Source organism: Nothoprocta perdicaria, unplaced genomic scaffold (assembly GCF_003342845.1).
Source record: "Nothoprocta perdicaria isolate Ctin4 unplaced genomic scaffold, notPer1 scaffold_390, whole genome shotgun sequence".
NCBI lineage: Eukaryota > Metazoa > Chordata > Aves > Tinamiformes > Tinamidae > Nothoprocta > Nothoprocta perdicaria.
In genome coordinates, this window is record NW_020455633.1 from 111756 (window position 1) to 131519 (window position 19764).

Consider the following 19764-nt stretch of genomic DNA (forward strand, 5'->3'; position numbering starts at 1 on the left):
AACTACATTTGTGTATTTGAATCTGTGAATCCCACTCCTTGTGATCAGTGAAGCCTGTGTGACAGGTTTGGAGGCTTTGGATGCTTTGTTCACATGCAGATTCCTCTGATCATAGATGGATTATTCCCACCAGACTGGTCCTTGGTATGTGATCAGCACTGACACAAAGGCTCTGGGGACTCTCAGAAGCTTTGGGCTCACCATGCATGTATAGATCAATTTGCATGAGTGGTGGCAGGTCTGACACATCCCAGACTGGTTTAAGTTACTATTCATATGTCACAGGCTTGCCGGTGCATGGCAAGCATTCATGAGAAGCATTTTAGAACTATCAGCACTGGCTGTAGATTCGGCACTGTGGCATTTGCTCATGACTCTGGTTTCTCTTAGGAGTACTCTAAGATGATCCTTCTCCCAGGTTCAGTGTCCTATTTCTTAAAAAGATGTTGATCTCTCAACTCAGCTGATTACAGGGAAGTTAAGTGCCTAAACCTTTGTGCACGTCAATCCAGAAATTATGCTCAAGGCACACAGTATCTTGTGGGTTTAGACTCTTGACTTTAGATAATGAATATCTATTGTTTGATAGTGGAATGATTTTTAGGTGTTTTCCACGGTTATGTTATGATGAGCAAAGTCCACTGCTATATTTAAATATGATCTTCTGCTAGTTGACTAACTGTAAAAAGGAAAGGGACTGCTTTGCAAAAGAGAAAACCTCTGTAGTTCACCTGATGGTGAAATATCTGGGTCATGGGACAGACAATGACTTATCAATGCCAGATTTTCTTGCTTAGTCTCATTGAGGTTAAGAGTACATATAGTTTCATGGGGAAGGTAAGAGAGACTGGGATGTTCACATTTTTCTTATTTTTTTCCTATTTAATCAAAAAAAAAAAAAAAAAACTTGATTGAACGTGGTAAACCAGGCAACACAGCTTGGCAAATAAACTTATCTCAAGGGCTCTTTGATAAGAATGTTTATTATTTTTTTCTGGAAAATATGCTGGGTCCGGTATGCTGAAAACTCTCTGTGGTGTTTAACCTATGTTGTTTGAAGGAAAGTGTGGGTGTATTTGGGAAGAATATTTTGTCTGGGGCACCACAGTTTGGTATTTGCTTCTCTGTCCATTCCCACAGGAAAAGTGCATTTTCTATTTTTAGATATGCTCATTTATGGTTACCGTAGGAAAATTGACACCTCAGGAAGGTTATTCATCCCACCTAAGCTCTATGTTTTTAAGTGGAATGAATCTCAAGATGTTTCTGATTTTCTCCATTTACTAATAAGGAATCAGTCAGGATGAACTTAAAAGGAATCTGTAGTCTGTGATGGACAAATTTGGCTGAACCTCTCCTTTGGGAATGCCCGAGGTCACAAAGATACCTTCAGTGCCTGTTCCCTCATCCTGTTGGGTGAGGTGAGGCACTGATTTGAGCACCATTGCAGGCCCCAATGGAAGGAAGGACCTGGGATGACGATGACCCTCTTTCCTGACAGCATTGCCTCCACCAAAATGCATCCTGCTGCTCTGTCCTTGCAGTCCATTTGTGTTTCTGCATGATCACAGACTCAGTTCTTGTACCGCTGTACTCAGTACTTCCAACCTAAGCTACTAGTGGAGGAGGAAAAAGGCAGAAAACTGCAAGAATAAACACCAAACTTCTTACAGACTTACAGGAGTCTTATGCAAAATGCTGAGTGTTTTGCCCATGCTGATCTTTCCTTTTTCTGTGGAAGGATCTGTAGCAGTCACAAGCCAAGGCAGCAGTGTCTCACCGTGTTACCATCTCTGTGTCCCTGTCCACACGGTTTCTCTTTGTCCATCTCTTGCCCTACAAGAAGAAGATGTGTTTCTTCACTACTTCTCCCCAGGGGTATTTCAGGCTACAATATGAACTGTTATGTCATTGAAACTGAGGTGCGGTGGGAAAAATATCTGACACAGGTTAAAATTAATGCTTTTTTTTTTTTTAATTTTCATTATAAAGTTAACACATCTATCAAACTTAACTGGTAACAAAAAACAGTTACAAGACATCGCTAGTGTGCTGTCAGTAGAAAATAAGGTAAAAGCCAATGAGGTCACAAGCACAACAGCAGAGCAACAACACTGTCCCGATGAGTTATTTCCGCAAATATATACTCTTACTAATATATACATTTATTCATAAAATAAATAATCATAAAAAATCATCAGACTTAACAAAATACTGAGGGAAAAAAAAAGGTGACAATCCTACTTTGTACAATAGCTTTGGAATTTCAGGTTGTATCATACATGCATTCTGTACAAAGGGGTGTTCAGGTGGGGTGAGGGCAGGGGAAGGGTTACAGACAGCGACGTAGCTTCGAACAGGGTGAAGTCATCAGGCAGACGGTATGTGGGATGGGAAGGCAGTGGTGAAAAACCCACCCACAAGAAGATGCTTCTACTTGACATGATGTGCCTCATGGGGGATTCTCCGGGGTGCTATGGGGCTGCTGGTGGGCTTGTCAGATAGTCCAAAGCAAAAAGAGGTCCTGTTTGGGCAGGTTGTGGTCTGGGAGTGCCGTAAGACAATTAGAAGGAGTGGGGCTCCACCAGGAATAAGAGGTGTAAAGCTGAACTGTGATCCATGGGGGACAGTCTGGCAGTGGGGTAACCAGGTCTGGAAGCACGCACGTCAGTGGGAAACAGGGTTTCAGTGGGGAGGGTTTCATCACATACAGGAGGGTTTGGGATGTTTAATGAGTCTGCCTTGTAAAGGCTTGGGGAACTTGTGTTTCTAGGTGGTAGCAGCAGGTGACAAGTGCATGTTGGGAAGGAGCCCGGTTAAAATGGTGCTTTCCCTCAAAACTACGGGTGGTAACTCGGCTGCTTGTTAGCCTATGTCTGTAGCAGATGTGCCTTCAGGCTTTTTGGTGGAGAGGAGTGAGTGGTAAGAAATAAATAAATACTAATAAATAAAGAGAAGTAACTTGGAAAAAGAAAGGAAAATGAGAAAAGCACCTCACACCTTCCCCACTTTCCATGTCCACTTAGGGCTGTCCAAGACCTCCCTGGATCCACAGAGTACAAATAAGGTGAGCAAGGTCTAGAGAGGCAGAGAAAGAGACAAAGTCACGTGGAAAAGACCCTGTGACTGTTGTGCCTCAGGAGATCTCTCTATCTGGATGATATTCTCATAACAGCAGGATTTTGCCTGTGGATGAACATGGTGGGACTTGTCCATTTTCATTATGCGCTCCCATATCTGATGGAGATCTAGTCAACATAGTCAGTGGAGCCCAGAGTTTGGTTCAGCTTGCTCTGTAGCAGACACCTACATTTGTCCAGGTGGATTTCTGTCCAGGCTCCACTGCCTGTTGTCTAGGAGCTTGGATAAGTTAATTGTGCACAGGCGTCTAGTGCCATCTGAGATGCCCTGGAGTTCCTGAGACATCTGCATGGGGCTAGCAGGTATGGCATGGGACTTAAGAGAAACCTGCAGTCTTCCAGAGAGGATACTAGAAGCCAGCAGGGACCCCTGGGGCATCCTAAATGGCTCTCAACGCTTATCTTCATTAATTCAGTTCAAACCTAGACACTATGTTTAGGCAAATGGACCCCATCGTCATTGATGTTATGGGAGTTAGGCACATAGCTCACATGCAGATACCTACATTTAAGTTTCTCGCTCTGTGTCCTGAATCCCAGCTCCAGGTTTCACTGCCTGTCTTCTCATTTGACCTTTAGAAAATCCTCCCCTCCAAAGTGGAGACGCATCAAGGACACCTCTGGAAACTACAGAAGAGCAGACTGACTTGCCCAAGTCCATGCAGCCACCAGCAGTGTCAGGAACTAGGACTAAACATCCCTTTCCTAAAATGGGTGCCAAAGAGCCTCTCTTTCCAATTAAATGAAAACTTGTGCACTCTGCGGTGGCTATCAAGGGCCCCAGGCTGCAGACATATCCCCTTGCTTAGCCATGACAAAGCACAGATCATTAGCTGGAGAGAAGGCAGGGAACAAGAGCATGGGAGGACTAATCTGAAAAGAAAATAACTCAGCAAAAAGTTATCCAAATCCCACTGCTGCTGCCTGGCAAAAGAAGGAAAATCTAGAAGAGATGTTCTCCAGTACTAAGAAGTCTTCACTATTAGAGACAAGATTTAGTTTGGAGGAAGGCACATCAACAGAGAAATGTGAGAGAAATGCACATCAACAGAGCAGAATGGGCATCTTCTTCCCACCCAGCCCACCTTCTTCTCCCACAAACAGCCACCTGGCCACATAGATGAAGGATCTCAGCGAACCTCATGTCTCCCTTACTCCTGAAGAGCATTGCCTTCTCAGCAGCCTCAGCTCTGGGGTGCTCTGCTTATCAGTTTTAACTGGCACACTGGCTGGTGTCTGCAGGTCATTTGGACTCAGTGCCTTTTGGTGGCCTGTTTTTATTTCCTGGAGTATATCATTAAGGTATCAAGAGAAGCCCAGAGTAATTTCCATGGCACAAAAAACAGGGCTCCCAGTTCCTGCAGAGCACTCAAGCTGTAATCTGAACATCCCCAGAAGCACCAAGCCCCAGGCTGTCAGCATTGAAAGCTCTCTTTGAAGCTAAAAAAGTGACTGAGAGCAGGTAAGATAAGTAAGCTTTTCTCTGTATGCGAATTGAATGGACATTTCTGTGGCAAAATGCAACACACCTGCTGATAAATATATCTAGATCTGAACAATCTGTGCAGCACCAAAGAGATTTTAAAGAGTGTGCCAAAATAAATTGCTCTTAGAGGTTAACAAAGAAGTCCTCCAACGCACAACTGTAGCCCTTCTTTCTGCAGAGCTGATGTTGTTGGTGCTGTCAGTGACAGAGATTTGTTTGATGCTGCTTTTTCTGGTGTGGATGTCACTGCAGTCTACTTCCAAGAGTCAATCCAGACTGTTGTCACTCTGCACACGAAGCCCAGTGTCAGGAGTAAAGACAGTTCTGGGGACTTCAGAATGCTTTGGAGAAGCCTTTCAGTGCTTGGCTTAATATTCTCTGTTGAAAGAGGTACTTTAGGGATCAAGTAATAAAAAGTGTTATGCATTTTCCTGCCCATGATTTTATCTTAAAAAGAACTCCCCCAGTCCTAAAACTAAACCAAAACAACAACAACAAACTCCTAAACTTTCAATTTCTTTCATAGAAAGAAAAAAGATGAGCCCAAATTCAACCCTTGCATATAACTCCACTGACTTTAATGGGGTCTGATGTGTAAATGATGATGAAACTCATTAGACAGTTAAAGGAAGGGTTGTATAGCAGCATGTAAAAGGAAAGAAATTATGTTACTTTCTTATTTTCCTTTTCACACTTATGTTCCTTGTCTGGATGACAGCATCTCCTTTCTCCCTGGTATTGCCTAAGGACAACTGAAGACTCAAAGGGAGAGCGCTGTAGGGCTTGAAGGTTGAGTACACTTGGTCCCATTTATGAGTAATGGATGATCTTGTGTTTCTTTTAGTCAAGACTGGTGAATTGATCAGTTACACTGAGCTGGAGGATTTTTTTTTTTTTTTACAGCAAATCATTATCAGACAGATGTGGACAATTCATCTTTCTACGTATAGGTATCTTGTGCCATTCTGGATAACCTATAGTCTCTGACATATCTGCCCAAGTTTAGTATATCTGATACAAAATCTCTAAACCACTAAGCCCCTGAAACAGTAGCTGGATCCAAAAGGATATTATAGGGCACCTAAAATGCCACTAGATGTCTATATGTTTGAGTTAAATCCTAAGCAAAGACGGTGTCCTCTCTGTGAGAAAGGTGCTACCATTTTCACAGATTTAGAGAATCTGAGGCAGAGAAAGGATTTGGATCACCTTCTAAATGATACTGCACTTAGTCATCGCATATAAGGAGAGACAGCAGCTCCCTCATTACTGACTTCATCTTTGATGCCACAGTAGTAGCAACTTTAAATGAGACTCACAGAATAGGCACTGGAGTGGGATCCTAGTTTTACACATACACTTCTTGATTTCATGTTTATTAATTAGTGATGCCCCAAGTGCTTTGTTCAAAGCAGTGGAGTCAAATTCAGGGCTCGCATGTGCACCCAGGAGTCCTTTGCTCCCAGACCTCTCCCAGGATCTCCTTTTACCCTCCATATGGGTGGGAAGATCAGACACAGGCCTAGGACCCTCAGTTGCACTTGGTGTGAGTAACAGAGTTCACAAAGATATTTTTCATTGCTTTTAGTAGTAGTTGCTCAGCCCCGCACAATATATCATCATGGAAGATGACTAATTACATAATAAAACCAACAAATATGCATAGGCCTCATTAAAAACCCCTTGAGTGGGGTGGAAGTCCACACGCACTGAGTTGTTTCAAATCTGATCCCAGCATCGACGGAATACAACTTCCAGCCCATCTCAGCTGATGATCAGTTTCAAGCTTCACCTTCTTGACTCATGGTAGACTTCACATCATCCAAGTGCACCCATGTAAAAGTTCAAGATCTAGCATGAGCTCATCAGCTAAGGTCAGAGGAGACACAGAATTACATCCAGGGAGATATGCATCCTGTGGTGAATCATCTGCTGGAGCTGTTTGTTTCTTGCAGTTGATCTTAGCAGAAAAACAAAAAAACAAAAGACAACAGATAAATAGCTTAGACTAGACGCCTAACTTTGACATAGTCCAGTGAAACAAGTTCCTCTACCACAGTCAAAATCTGTTTGTTCACCTTTATAAGCTATTGCTCAGCAAATGCTTTGTCTTTTTCTTTTTTTTTTTGTTTTGTGCTTCCTAAAAAACTTCACCTTGTAGTGATGTTGGCCCTGATGCTGGTCCAAAAGAAGAACTTTTTGATGTTAGCGAGCTGTGGAATGAGTTGGGGCCAGAATTCAGCTTGCATGAAAGGAAACCAAACCCTTCAAACCATTTCTTCACTGGTATGGTGTAAAAGGAGGAGTATGAAACAGGCTTGTTAGAAGTACTAGGGTAAAATTAGTTGTGGGTGTGATCCTGGTCAAGTCAATGAGTTGATAGAGAATGTAACCTGCAATGATGATCTGCATCCTTACTGTTGGGATACTGTTGGGACAGAAGTCCATGCTTGGGATGTATATAACATGTGGCACTGTAACTGCTGGCATAAAGTTATATTGAATAAACTGGATTTATCTTCCAATGTCTCATCTTTTGCAATTTCTTGATGCTTTTCACCTCATACGTGGCCTTCTTCAGTGTTTTCTTTCTGCAATTTCCCTGCAGCAGCCTCCTTCTCTATTTGCCAGAATACCAGGTTTTCCCCTTTCCCAAGACTGTGTTACAAGCTGTGAATATATATAGCTGTGAACCCTCTCATCCTCTCAGTTTTTAGTAATCCTCTACTTTATATCAGTTGGAGCATAGCTATTTATTGTGTGTAACAATAAACATGTACAGATACTGTTGTTTTTCTCCCCATTTCTTTCTTTTGCTCCCTTGCTCTCTTTTGCTCTCCTTCCTCCCCTTTTGTATCTCTTCTCTCATTTCACTGCAGCTGTTTTGTAGAGAGTTGCTAGAAGTGCCTCCATTAATACGCAAAACTTGCCTGCACCCTTGGGCACAGCCCTGAGACAAATAATGCTGCATAAACTGCACCAGCCTAGGAGTAGTCCTGGGAGACGCCGTGACTCAGAGTCAACCCTTGGAGGCATCATTTCCTCCTGTTTTCTTGCTGATGGGAGTAAGTTCTGTTTGCTCCCTGCCTCTTCTGCATGTTCTTCCCTTCGGTTCCAAGGAATAAGATGACAAAGAGAGAAGAGTACTCTTATTTCTCTCCACTAATGTCCAGATGTTAGCAACAGCACTGGTCACATTGCTTTGCCATCCACAAAAAGACTCCTATGGATTACTGGAGTTATACATTTCCTTTCAAATACTGAAGGGAGAAAAAAAAATTGTCCATCCATTATCCCAGGTGGGATAATTGGATTCCTAAGATGGGAATCCAAAGATGTAGATCTGGAAAAGGGGGCAAGAGACAAGTGTGTCAGAGGTGGACAGGCTAAGATTCTGTGCTTGAGTTACTACTCCTTTATGTCTGTATCATTTAGGAGTAACTCAAGCAAAGAGTAGAGTTACAGTGCTGTAAATACCAAAGGAGATGGGCTAAGGTTCAGGCTTGGACACCCATGTAGTTGAAGGAAGCCTTGATCAGAAATAGAGCTACAGGCAGCAGAGGGATGGAGGCAGAGGTGAACAGCACAGATGTGGCTGCGCTGCAAAGTTGGTATTTGAATCCAAACTGAGCTGTTGCAGAGTCTGGATTGTGTATTTTTGTGTTGTGTTGCTTTTGTAGACTGGAATGGTTGTAGAAATTGGATATGGATCCAAACTTGGTTAGAATTTGAAACTGTTCCAACTTGCAGGTTGTGGTGGTGGTTCAAAGTCGTGTAAATTAATGGGTGACAAATAGTCCTCCAAAGTCATTTTCCTGGCCGACTTGTGATGTAAAGGTTTTGCTAAGTGCACGTGGGGAGGCCTCCATGAGGCGTGGAGAGCAGATGGAGTGGACTAAGTACACTTTCCACTGTTACTTATGGTGTTCTCCAACAAGACGGGAGGGGTGGACACTTTCCCTTTCCTCCTTTGCTGGTGTGAGCTGGGATGCTAAGAAGCCAGGCATCCTACTCCAACAGTGAGCATTCAGCCCCAGGAGACTCCTTTTGCACTGCACGTTTCAGAGGAAGCCTCACTGGCTGAGTCACCTACTGAGCCACATCTGCAGCAATGTCTGTCAAGATGGGACTGTCTCCTTCTCATTGCATATGCTGAGTCCTCTTCACTTCACATGTCAGGCACAGACCTTTCCTTTAGTGTGCATATCACCCATGTGCCAACAGGGCGCATGTAGGAAACAATCAGCAGTTTTCTCCCTCTCCTTCTCTCTCCCTCCATGTCTACAGGTGTCACGGCATCCTACGTCAAATCTGGCAGAAGCTACTATGCTAAAGAAGTTCATGCAGAGAGCCTGCCCACTCTGTAACTCTATAATGTATCTGTAGACTTCTCTGATTCTATGGCAAAAGCAAAGGAGGATTTGCATTTTAAAACCATTCATTAATTTATCTGCTTGTATTTCTTTTGCTCTTGTTGTTGCTCATATTATACATAGAATCTGGCCATTTGGGTAAGTAGATAGATCTCAGAAAGCTTAGTGCTGTCGTCCAACATAACCTCTCCCTAGCTGAGGGAAAAGGAGAATTTGATTTTAGGAAGATGCAAGTCTTTCAAAGGACACTTAATCACACGAGTCACTTCAGGTGGGTGACAGCAGAGCAAATCCATGCTCTTGCTGATACTCTTCTTTCTAGCTGTGTATTATCAGCTAGTTGAAGAAACTGCTGTCTCCTACAGGAGGCATAATAGGGGCATACCCTTATGGCTGCCAGATGTACCTTGGGATAGCCCAGAAGTCATTAGACCTATTCTATCCAACCAGTTTTAGCCTTTTTTTTTTTTATTTTATTATTCTTTAATATCAAAAAGTAGACTTCTCTCACGTCTGCAACCTCAGAGGAAGTAGGCTCAAATCTGTTCCTCCACTTGGAGCCCAGGGAAGGATTTCTCCTGCTTTATTTGCATGTGTGGACGTCATAGACTCGTATGCACTCCTGGCAGCGAACATAGCAGCACCAGTGGAAGATGCAGTGGCACTTCTCTTTCCGTTTCTCAGTCCTTGTGTTGTGCCCGCGGCCGCAGCACAAAAGGTCGCATCCATCAATCCCATGGGAAGTGACGTTACAGATCCTGTCACGGGTCCCGAAAGAACCTGTCTCAGGGTTGGGTTCACAAAAGTTTGGCGAGTTCTCGTAGTAAACCAGGTCTTTCTCAGTGGGAGCCTTGAAGAAGTTGTATTTGGGCCTGAGGGTCTCAACCCAGCCACGGGATTCCCGGTGTTTTTCCACTACCATTTCGGAAGCGCTATCGTACTTGTCCTTGAGATAGTCACCGATGACCCTGAAGTCCGGCTGAGACCACCAGCAGGTCTTCACTTCACAGCTGCCTGAGAGGCCGTGACATTTGCACTTAAGGTGCATGAGCTCTATAATGGACTGAAAAAGAGGAGAGGACAGGCAAAGAAGAAGGAAGATATTAGCCTGTAATCAAAACATACATTGAGTTCTACTATTTAGCAAAGATTTCCTAGTGAGCTATGGTGTTTTTACAGATGTTCATATACCTGTGAATGAGAATCACCTTATCCCTCAGCCAATGCACTGCTCAGATTCTAGGTCTGAGGCAGATATAAACTTCAGTAGTGGTGGTGTTTTCAGTAACTATTTCTCACTCCCATCCCAGGTTAAAGCATCTATAAAGTGCTTTCACTGAAGCATCTGAAGTGATTTCTGTATTAATTTTTATCTTAACAATGCTCACATGTGGATACTATAGTATTTTAAACCGAGAATGAAATTCAGGCACATCTAGGCATAAAAGCAAATAACACAAAACCCAGCTAAAACAATGACAAAACTATGATAAATGGAATATACCACCATTCCACTGCAAATCAAAGAAAAAAGAATTGTCCTAATCATCTAGCGTAGTATTTCATCCTTGACATATGTTTTCATGCTTATTTAGGCAAAGTTCTAGCCTTGCTGGTGGCAAAGTCTAAAATAGGTAAAAGAAATATATTCTCATTTTTAAACCAAATTTATGTTTTTTCTAAAGCTATTTCAAAGGAAAAATAGAAGTCCCACTTTTGATCTTAAAATTCAAAGTTCTGTCTCAGCGTAAACAGAAACACAATTATTGATCCCAAGAGATGGTTATTTGCTTTCACCTTGTGTTAAATTAGTCCAAAGTTTTGTAGAGAGGGTTGGCATTCAGTATGCTGAGGTGGGAGACAGCGTTATGCAACTTACTCAATAATCTGCTGTTTCAGACTGATCAGCAAATTTCTGGGTACATGAACAGACTAGTGCCAGCCTGAGTCCAAAAGATTTGCCATGAATCAGCACCTTGCTGTTCACCAGGTGCTTTCCTGTGTTATTTACGGAGTATCACACACCGCAAAAGAGGTTGTAATTAGATGAGAGAGAACCACAAAATGGTTGGTTCATATAATCATCCTGAACTTAATCAAAGCTTCTGGCCTGGTGGTAGGATTTGAGTTCATATGGGAACTAATATGCAACATTGCCTATGGCTCAGGTTTCACTGGAAACATTAGAGCATGGAGGCCTGAAACACCTACCCCATGAGCGCTGGCATGAGGAGAATGGAAAATATATTATAAAACAGTAGTATTTCAGACAATGCTGTGACATTTACTCTTTAATCTTTGACATTTGTAAAATATCCAGAAATAACTCAGTGCCAAGTGAAAAGACATGCAGTAAAAAGACCTCTGTAGGACTGAAATCCTAGGGATCTTTACTTGCATTTTGATTTTTTTTTTTTCTGGAAATTCTCAGTCTAAGGTAAATCCATATTTCCACTCTATCCAGCTTCCCCACAGTCCTCCTGTTCTCAGCAGTCTTGCCCAGTAACTGCCATTGGAAATACACAATGCCTTGTGGGACCTGGGGCAACGTGGGCCAGTGTTTTGGGAAATCAGTTTATTTCTCATATTCATCTTCACAGTGGACACTTGTTCTGGTGTTTTTTATTTGAAAGGTTGGTCCCCTTTCAGACCAGCTCTCCAGAGGTGTGAGGGGGGCAAATTCTTCAGGGTTTTGGCCATGTCCATCTGAGGAGCTCATGTCCTAGCCTGTCCGTGGACAGTGGTCTCCCAACAGTGCAACTGTGGTGGCTTTGCTATGGCTCACTGCACAGTTGTGTGTCCTCCTATACATGTACTGAAGGAGATTCTCCCAAGAGAATTAGCCCATATTAATCTCTGTTGATTTTAAGGAGATTCTTTTCTTTCACTGAGGGATAAAATTATCTTTAGTTTATCAATGGAGAAAAAAAACCCTATTATCTCATAGGAACTACAGCATGATCTTCATTAGTAAGGGTTTTGTGACTGAATTTAACAAGTGTTTCCCAAAAGACATGGTTTTCTGACATTTATGGACTACTCTTGTGACGAAAAAATCAAATTCAGCTCTGTTATGGGGATTGTCTCATCTTACAGAAAAGATTCCCTTCCTTATGAGGCAGTGACTGATCTGGGCAAGACTTAAACAGAAGACATCAGAATCACATTTCCTCTCATGTTCTTTAAATACATGCTGGGAACAGTGTGAAGAAGAGGAGTTGGAAATATTCTCCTGCTCTTTCTCACCTTCAATCTCAAGGGACGGTAGAGGACCTACAGGAGATCCATTGACTTTCACAGTAGCAGCTGGAGGGCAGGTTGGATCCTTTAGGATACCGCACATTAAACTAAATACCTGTATTTAAGTTGCTGAATCCTGCCCATAAACTCCAGTTCATCTGTTTTAACCTCAGGTGTCTACAGCACAGACATCTCTGTCTGTTTTACGCACCCCCTTCTACCGCCGAGGGGCAAGATTAGGACTTCATTCAACTGACCTATTTAAAATTTCTTCTTTAAGGTAGGATGAAATACGTCTTTTTGATGCAATCACTATAAAAGGGGATGGGCAACTGACTCGGAGGCTTTTTGTTTGCATTTACTTTTAGGTTCCTTAGATCAGTAACAAAGAACCACTGATCATGACCACGTCAAGAGCTATCATAGGGCACATAACATTGTTTTGTGATGGAAAACAGTTCATATTTAGGTTTGGTTATTCCCTTCAGGTCCCTCCAGCTGTTCATTATGGATTTCTAAAGTAGTAGGTGGAAAATGTTTAAGGGCAGGTCAAGTAAGGTAAAACTAAACGGCCTTACGGTCCTTCCAGCTTCATTGTTGTGCCTGTTCATGGCTGACCGAGCGTCTGGTCTGTTCTCCCGGGCATCAGCAAACTCCCGAGACACCATGCTCCCAAACTCCACGTCCTCGCTGCAGCCTCCCCATTTCCAGCCTTCTCCAGGAGAGCCTTTATGGCGAGTGTCACAGCCGCAGATGGTGGCCGAGCCTTCGGCACAGGATCTGGTCACTGCGAAAGCTACTCCAGCAGAGGCAATGGCATGGACAAAGGCTGATTCCCTGGTAGCTGTGAAAGAGAAACCATGAATATTTGTTAGGTAAGGGACCATGTGTGGCCACAATCAACACTGAATACCTTGTCTCAAGGACATGGCAGCAGGCCGAGAGTCCTCCTCCTTACGGTCTTCTACTCACTCCAGGGATATTTTATTACACTAGGAAATAGTCTTGATTTAAGCTCACTGAAGTCAGCCAAAAGTTTTGACTAAGGTCTTAGGAGAGGACCATGGCAAAACAAAAAATAGTGGAGAGCTGAGTTTCAGAGGGCCTATGGTTTTACGGTACATGGGACTTTGCAGATAATCAGGACTTTGCCCTGTTTTTACCAAGCCATTCAGAAATAATATAGTAAAATCAGAATGATGCTGAGTTCTCTGCATCTTGCAGAGAGAGTCAGAGGTTAACAGTTCTGGGTAACTTTAGGGGCTTCTTCCATCCAGGCAGGAGGCAGCATCTACATTTGCCTAAAGTGCACCGCTTGACCATTCCCAGAGCTGAAGTCTTTAATTCGGGTAACAGAAACTCATCTGCATCCATATAATTTGGAAAGTGAAGATCTCCAGTGAACACTAGTATCTACCCTTGGTTGTGTCACTGGCACCAGTCAAAGCTCTTGTCCTTGAATGGGATAGCTGCTGCTGGCGGGATGGTGGGAAAATGTTAGGATGGCCAGACACTCCCTGGTTTGCACTCCGTAAGATAAATCCTGACTCAATCATCCATCCTGAAGCCATCTTCTTTTTCCTAGATTGTATGACTCAATGTTCAACCCAGGGCTTCTTGTATCTATTCAGTGCTTTGCTTACTTGCCCAATTAAGGTCCCTGCAGAGGGGACTGGCAGTGAGTTTTGCTTTTCTGTCCATTATCTCAGAATATGGGTTAGGATCAGCATTCTGATCCCCTCTCATTAGGGAATGAGGAAGCATGATCTCTGTGGAGATCCTCTTTCACGATCTTTCATCCTAGCTCAGCCTGGATGGCGAAGGACAGCTCAGTGTTACTGTAACTTTCCTGGTTTCCTGTGCTTTTTTTCTACACCGTGTTGAAATAAAACTTAAATCTTTGAAAACACTTTGCAGATGGGAAATATATGAAGCATCAGGTTTTTGTTTTCAGTTTCAGTCTCGTCCTGTTTCTTCATTCACTAGAAGTGACTCCAGAGTTCAGAGTTTAGAAAACACCATGGTAGTGCTTTTCGGCTTCAGACAAATGGCATTTTTATGGAAAGGCCTAGTCTCAACCCTTTGAGGCATCTCTAAGAAGACAGAGTGATTCTGGTAGCCTGCATTCTTGGAACCTCCTTTCCTCTTCCCCTCACAAACTCCTCTTTTGTACATAGATCATTTAGCTAAAAAAGCATGTTGTCTCTGAAGCCTTTTGGTGATGGAGCTAGAACAGGGTTGAAATTCAAATGGAGCCATGAAGGCAGAGGGTTAGTTTTTCAGGTGATGAAACTTCACTTACTTAAACTCAGCTTTACATCAACTCATGAGGTGCCTCCACAAATCCACTTGAACCTTCTCTGCACTATATTTTGCTGATCTTGGCTTTCCCTGGGCATTTTGGCTTAATCTTCTAGATGCTTTTACTAATATGAGGTGAGTTTAATATGCCAAGCCAAAAAGCCGACATTTTTCTTGGGGAGAAATCAAAACTGCGTGCTTGCAGAGCAGTCCAGGCTGGATTGAAGGTTTAAGCTAGAACTTGTGCAGCACAGCTTAATTTTGGGAAGACTACCAAATACAACAATATGCAAATCAAATAATGTGCATGAACTTACAAGCCGAAGGTATGAGCAATGTCCTGGAACACAATGTCAATGCGTATGGTGAGGTTAGCAAGTCACTAATGGCTAGAACCAAAAAAGGAAAATGTAGGAATCCTCAGTTCCACAACGTGATTTCAAAAAACCTTGCTAAGCATCTGACCAGCCTGGAGGAACCCGCAACTGGTAACCATACACTTCTCAAGCTGCTGACTTCCCACAACTGGTGACCATACAATTCCTGACCTGCCTAAAAGCTCAGCTTTTGAGCATGACCAGATGTGTCCCAGTTCTAAAAGGACTGAGGACTCGGCACCTTGCTCTCGCACAGGTGGGATCCACAGGCTAAGCCTCTGTGGTGGGGGCTTGGTATGCTGTTCTCCAAGGATGTCTGTGATCAGTGGACTGTAAAAGCTCATAGAAACCAGTCAGATAAGACAGTGGGATGAATCCCTTTGCCCTCTGTAGGGAGGTGGAAGATATAGAGGATAGAGAGGAAATCAGAGTGCTTTGACATGGTACTTTGATATGAACCATGGAGGAAGGCAATGCTTCTTTCTCTTCTTTCCCTGTTCTACTCGATAGCTGTGGTTGGTAGCCCACACTGCTTGCGTAGATTTGCTCCCATCACTGGTGTATCCTCCCCTCAGGAGGCCAAACCTGAGACCATGCTCCTTGGGTAGGTGTTGTATCCACCAGACTCATGTTTGCCAAGGTCAGTGGCTTGCCATGCTGTGAACAAAAAGAAAGCAGATTTTTGCACTAAACCATGTGCTGTGTGTGCATCAGAGGGGTGGCCCTGTCTTAGGATTCCCCAGGGTTTCAGCAGAACCCAGGATGAGTCCACAGCAGAGGAGTTTCTGCTCCAGGGAGCTCTGGGGTACTTGGCCAGAGCATCTGCAGAAGGTGAGTGCTCATAGGTAACAGCTGAACAGAGGATTACAGAGGATTGGGATACAGGTAACCAATTTCTCCCTAAATCCCTCATCCGTTACTTAAATTCTCCACTGGTGTTAGCCCACAGGGACAGCCGTCAGCTCCAGGAGGATTTTGATACGATTTTTCCCTTAAGAAGCACCGATTATACTTGGCGCTCCTCTTCCCAGAAAGAGCCCAATGGCTTTTACAGCCTCTATATGCAGCAATCACTCCCCTTTTGAAATGCAGCCACCCCTGGGGTGGAGTGTAGCCACCACTTAACAGCACACAACAGGAAGCAAATAGCGCTGTATCTGATCGTAACTACCTGGGGAATGTAGGAGGGCAGAGTGAAGCTGAAATCTGGCCCGCGGCACCGAGGTTAGGAGTTTGTCTCTTGAGAAAGTTGCCTGCGATCTCTTAATGACTTCATGAAATTAGGGCACTGGGTTTGCATCTCCTACCCTTAACTTACGGCATCGAGTTCAATATTGACGTAGATGGAAGAGCGTCATCGCCTGAATCACGTCCTGCCACGGACTAAGCTATGGGACTGTCCTCTGATTACTAAGCAGACCTGACCCTGTTGAGCTCTGGAGTGCTCCCTAGGTTGTAGCCGGAGGCAGTGTGGCTGCAGGAATGGAGAAGGAGTGTATAAAGATACAGATAAGCAGAAGGAAAGCATGCACTTGTAATGGAAATGAGGGGTTATTAAGGTGCCATATAAAAATGCAAGAGACTTAGCAAAGATAACAGGGAAGTGCAGTATATTTGTCAGGTCGCCTCATTCCTCTCTGGGTGGTTCTGGTAGCAGGAGACAAGCAGCTCGTTATAACTTGAAGAGATCTTCTGGAAAGTCATCTGGCAACAGGAGGTTAATGGAGACTAATACCTTATGGGGATGTTGACTTAAGAGCATTTTAACCACTTTGTTTTTAGTGCAGCACAAGGTCACCAAAACTCTGGCTTCAGCTTGTCTGATACCTGTCTGCTCCCAAATTTCCCTTAAGGCCTAGAGATCTGGATGGATGGCATCTGAGGTATCCATTTCTGTACCCTTTTAGAGGGGTTGTCTATCAGTGGAAAGGCTGTTGAAATTTATAGAGTACCTTCTACAGCGCTTTACAGATGCCCCAGAAGGAGATGTACCCAAGTCACTTCTGGATATTGGGAGTGTAGTTTCCTAAGTGCCTGGTCTGCATAACTAGGAGCATGAACCTCCCATGGGGAATCTCTATCCACCTTATCTCGGCATCAGAAACATCTCGGGATATGGAAAGTCATGGCCAGCCAGTACCACAATAAGAATTCAGAAGGCAGAGAATGAGGTCCTAAGGTATGAACTCCTCTCTTCACAGAGATTTCTCATGTAACTTTGGGCAAAACTTGTAGTCAGTTTGTGCCTCTACTTTCTTATCCATATACCTGAAGACAGTCCTGCTTATCTGCCCAGAAGTCCACAATGCTAAATCCAGTGATGTCTTCAGGATTGCGTCTAGAAGGTGCTGGAGCAGAACAATGGGACAGCAAGATGTGGAATGAGGAAAGCAAGTGAATAACTACAGAAATATCTGTACTAATATATGAGACCAGGTCTCATGGCTCTATTGCTCAGACAGTGACTTATTTTCCTTAAATCTTTTTTCTGAATGACTAACCCTAGGTCATGTAGATGTCCCAGATATGAGGGAGGAAGAACAATGGTGAAGCAGAAGAATGAACATAATGGTAGGTTTTGGTTTTAAAAACCTAAAGTACTTTCCTTACCACCTTTGTACTATAGTTCTGAGTGTTGTTCTCTCCTATATAACATAAGGGCTCTGCAGATTTCAACCTCCAATCTTAATTAAAAGATTTCAAGCATGGGAAATTCTGCTGCCCCCCTTCAGTTGGTAATCATAGCTCTGCTCACAGTTTTCTTCTCCTTGCATGTTTTTTTGCAATTACTTCAGCTTATCACCATCATTTTTTAAAATATGGCCCTTGGAGTGAAATATTGTGTTGGGGCCTGTGTGAACTGGATGATGTATAAACATTATGAAAAAGAAAAGGATTGGCCCAAATTGTTTCTGGAAGGAAGTGAAAGAGTGAGAAAACAGCTCACCATTAAAACCTCATACCTTAGCCACTCCTCTCAGCCTTCGTTAGCATCTTTACTCTGAATAAATTATGCTACTCCTAGGCCTGCAACAGGAAAAATACTGCAGCGGGGTAACTGCAAGCCAGCAGAAAGACTGAAACAGATAGACAAGTACACAAGAAAAAAACAAATTCTAAGAGGCAAGAAACTTGCAAAGCTGGGGCTGCATTATTGTTTGGGGTTCTGGAATAGGTGTACCTACTGGCACAGCCTCTCATGTTGGATACTTGTCTTAATGGCTCATTTTCCTCCTGATTATTATGGTCAGAGGTCCTTCTTGCAGGTTAGAGATTGGGAGAGTTATAGTGGGAGGAGAGCCTTGCCTAGTGGAAGAAGACAATGAGGAATCCATGAAGCAGGCTTTGACAAGCAGAGTGATCCAAGCTATGTTCTTCCCCTGTGGATGGAAAAGGATGCCAGGAGAAATTAACACTGACTGTGGATCAGGAGCTGAAGCGCTGATGGATATAAAAAAAGTCAGTGTTCCTTTGTTGCGTGGTACTTCACTAAAGACAAGACTGAAGGAAGATCTCAGCTCTGAAGGACACCTTTCAGAGGTACCTTGAACCAGATGCTCATTGGGAGTTGAATAGATTGACACACCGGTGAAGTGTTTTTTTTTTTAGGTACCCACTTTGGAGATGCAGATAGTTTCTGAATGGCAGAAGTGAAATCCAGCAGGGCTGGTGAGTCAGAAATCACAGGAACTGCCAAAACATACACAGAGATGGATACGTCTTACACTAACGTAAATCATAATCCCAAAATTTGTGTGGAGGAGAAGTCCCATCTGCAGCCATGCAGCCTAGCTAGCCCCAGATAACAGGAGAAAGAGGCTACTCTGGTCCCTTATCACAGCTAGCCTGTCTGCTAAACTTGTCAACAAGCAGGTCCCTCAGAAGTAAAGCCAGGGATTCAGGACATAGGAATGATGTCCTGACTTATTATGCTCTCACTAGGCCAATTCCCTCAGGAAAACTTGACAAAGAATGAAATTAGGGGTCATATCTCAGCATGCAGGACATATTTCTCCCCAGGGAAGGGAGGAGGGAAGGGGAAAAAAAAAAAGGATTTTTTTTTTTTTTTATGATCAAAAAGAAACAAATCATTTGCCAATCAGAACTACTAAATATTGGCACTGTACCAAGTGAAGATGGAGAACAGCCCAGAACACTGTATCAGACAGGGAACCCCTTGGCACACGCCAGCTCACAGATCCATCCATGCCACAGAGACAGTGTCCAAGTGCTGCAGGGGAACAAGAGTCACTCCCATCATAAAGGAGGGAAGAGGAGGAGGATCACAGAGGTGTCACAGCTGCTGCGAGCCTGACATTGCTCGTGGGGAAAATAGTGGGAACGTTGGAAACAAAATATTGGCTCTTGTAGCCTCAGAGGCAGGCGAGCTTCAGTTTCACCACATTCCTCTCGATTGTAGCAAGAGAGGATCCCATCTCTGATAAACCAACTGAAAGGGTTTTACATAAGCTGGCTGGCTCCGCTTCAACCTGGCTTTATCTCCACTCCAAAAAGGCCCCTGTTTCCAGCATTCTTACTTCCCCCAACTCAGTCTTGCCAACCAAGGTGAGTTGGCCTCATGCAACAGCATCTCCTGTCCTGGTGCTGAAGGATCCTCAAAATCTTTGGGGGTACCAACTTGAGTACGGCTCACTGTTTATTTTTAAAGATGCATCTTCCACACACTAAAGAAGGTGGAGAGGAGGGAGCTGTGGCCTTGAGTGTGTCAAACACAAGGGCTATAGAAAGAAGGGAACCAGTTAGGCTTCCTGGTGGGAGGGTAAATCATTACACTGAGCACATTCCCCAATGTCTATAGCATCTGCTATATTTATACTGACTGTAAA

General features: G+C 43.5%; 1 protein-coding gene across 2 annotated transcripts in view; it reads right to left on the minus strand.

Moving 5' to 3' along the window:
* Nucleotides 1–9064: 9064 nt before the first annotated feature.
* Nucleotides 9065–19764, minus strand: part of LOC112952135 (protein Wnt-3a) — an 83016-nt gene continuing 72316 nt past the window's right edge. The window contains exons 2-3 of one of the 2 annotated variants that reach the window (XM_026044944.1): nt 12818–13083; nt 9065–10062 (exon numbers count right to left, since the gene is read on the minus strand). In XM_026044944.1, the coding sequence (XP_025900729.1) occupies nt 9583–10062; nt 12818–13083 (746 nt within the window). In that variant the 3' untranslated portion in view covers nt 9065–9582. The remainder of the gene's footprint in view (nt 10063–12817; nt 13084–19764) is intronic. The other variant, XM_026044946.1, reaches the window with a different exon arrangement.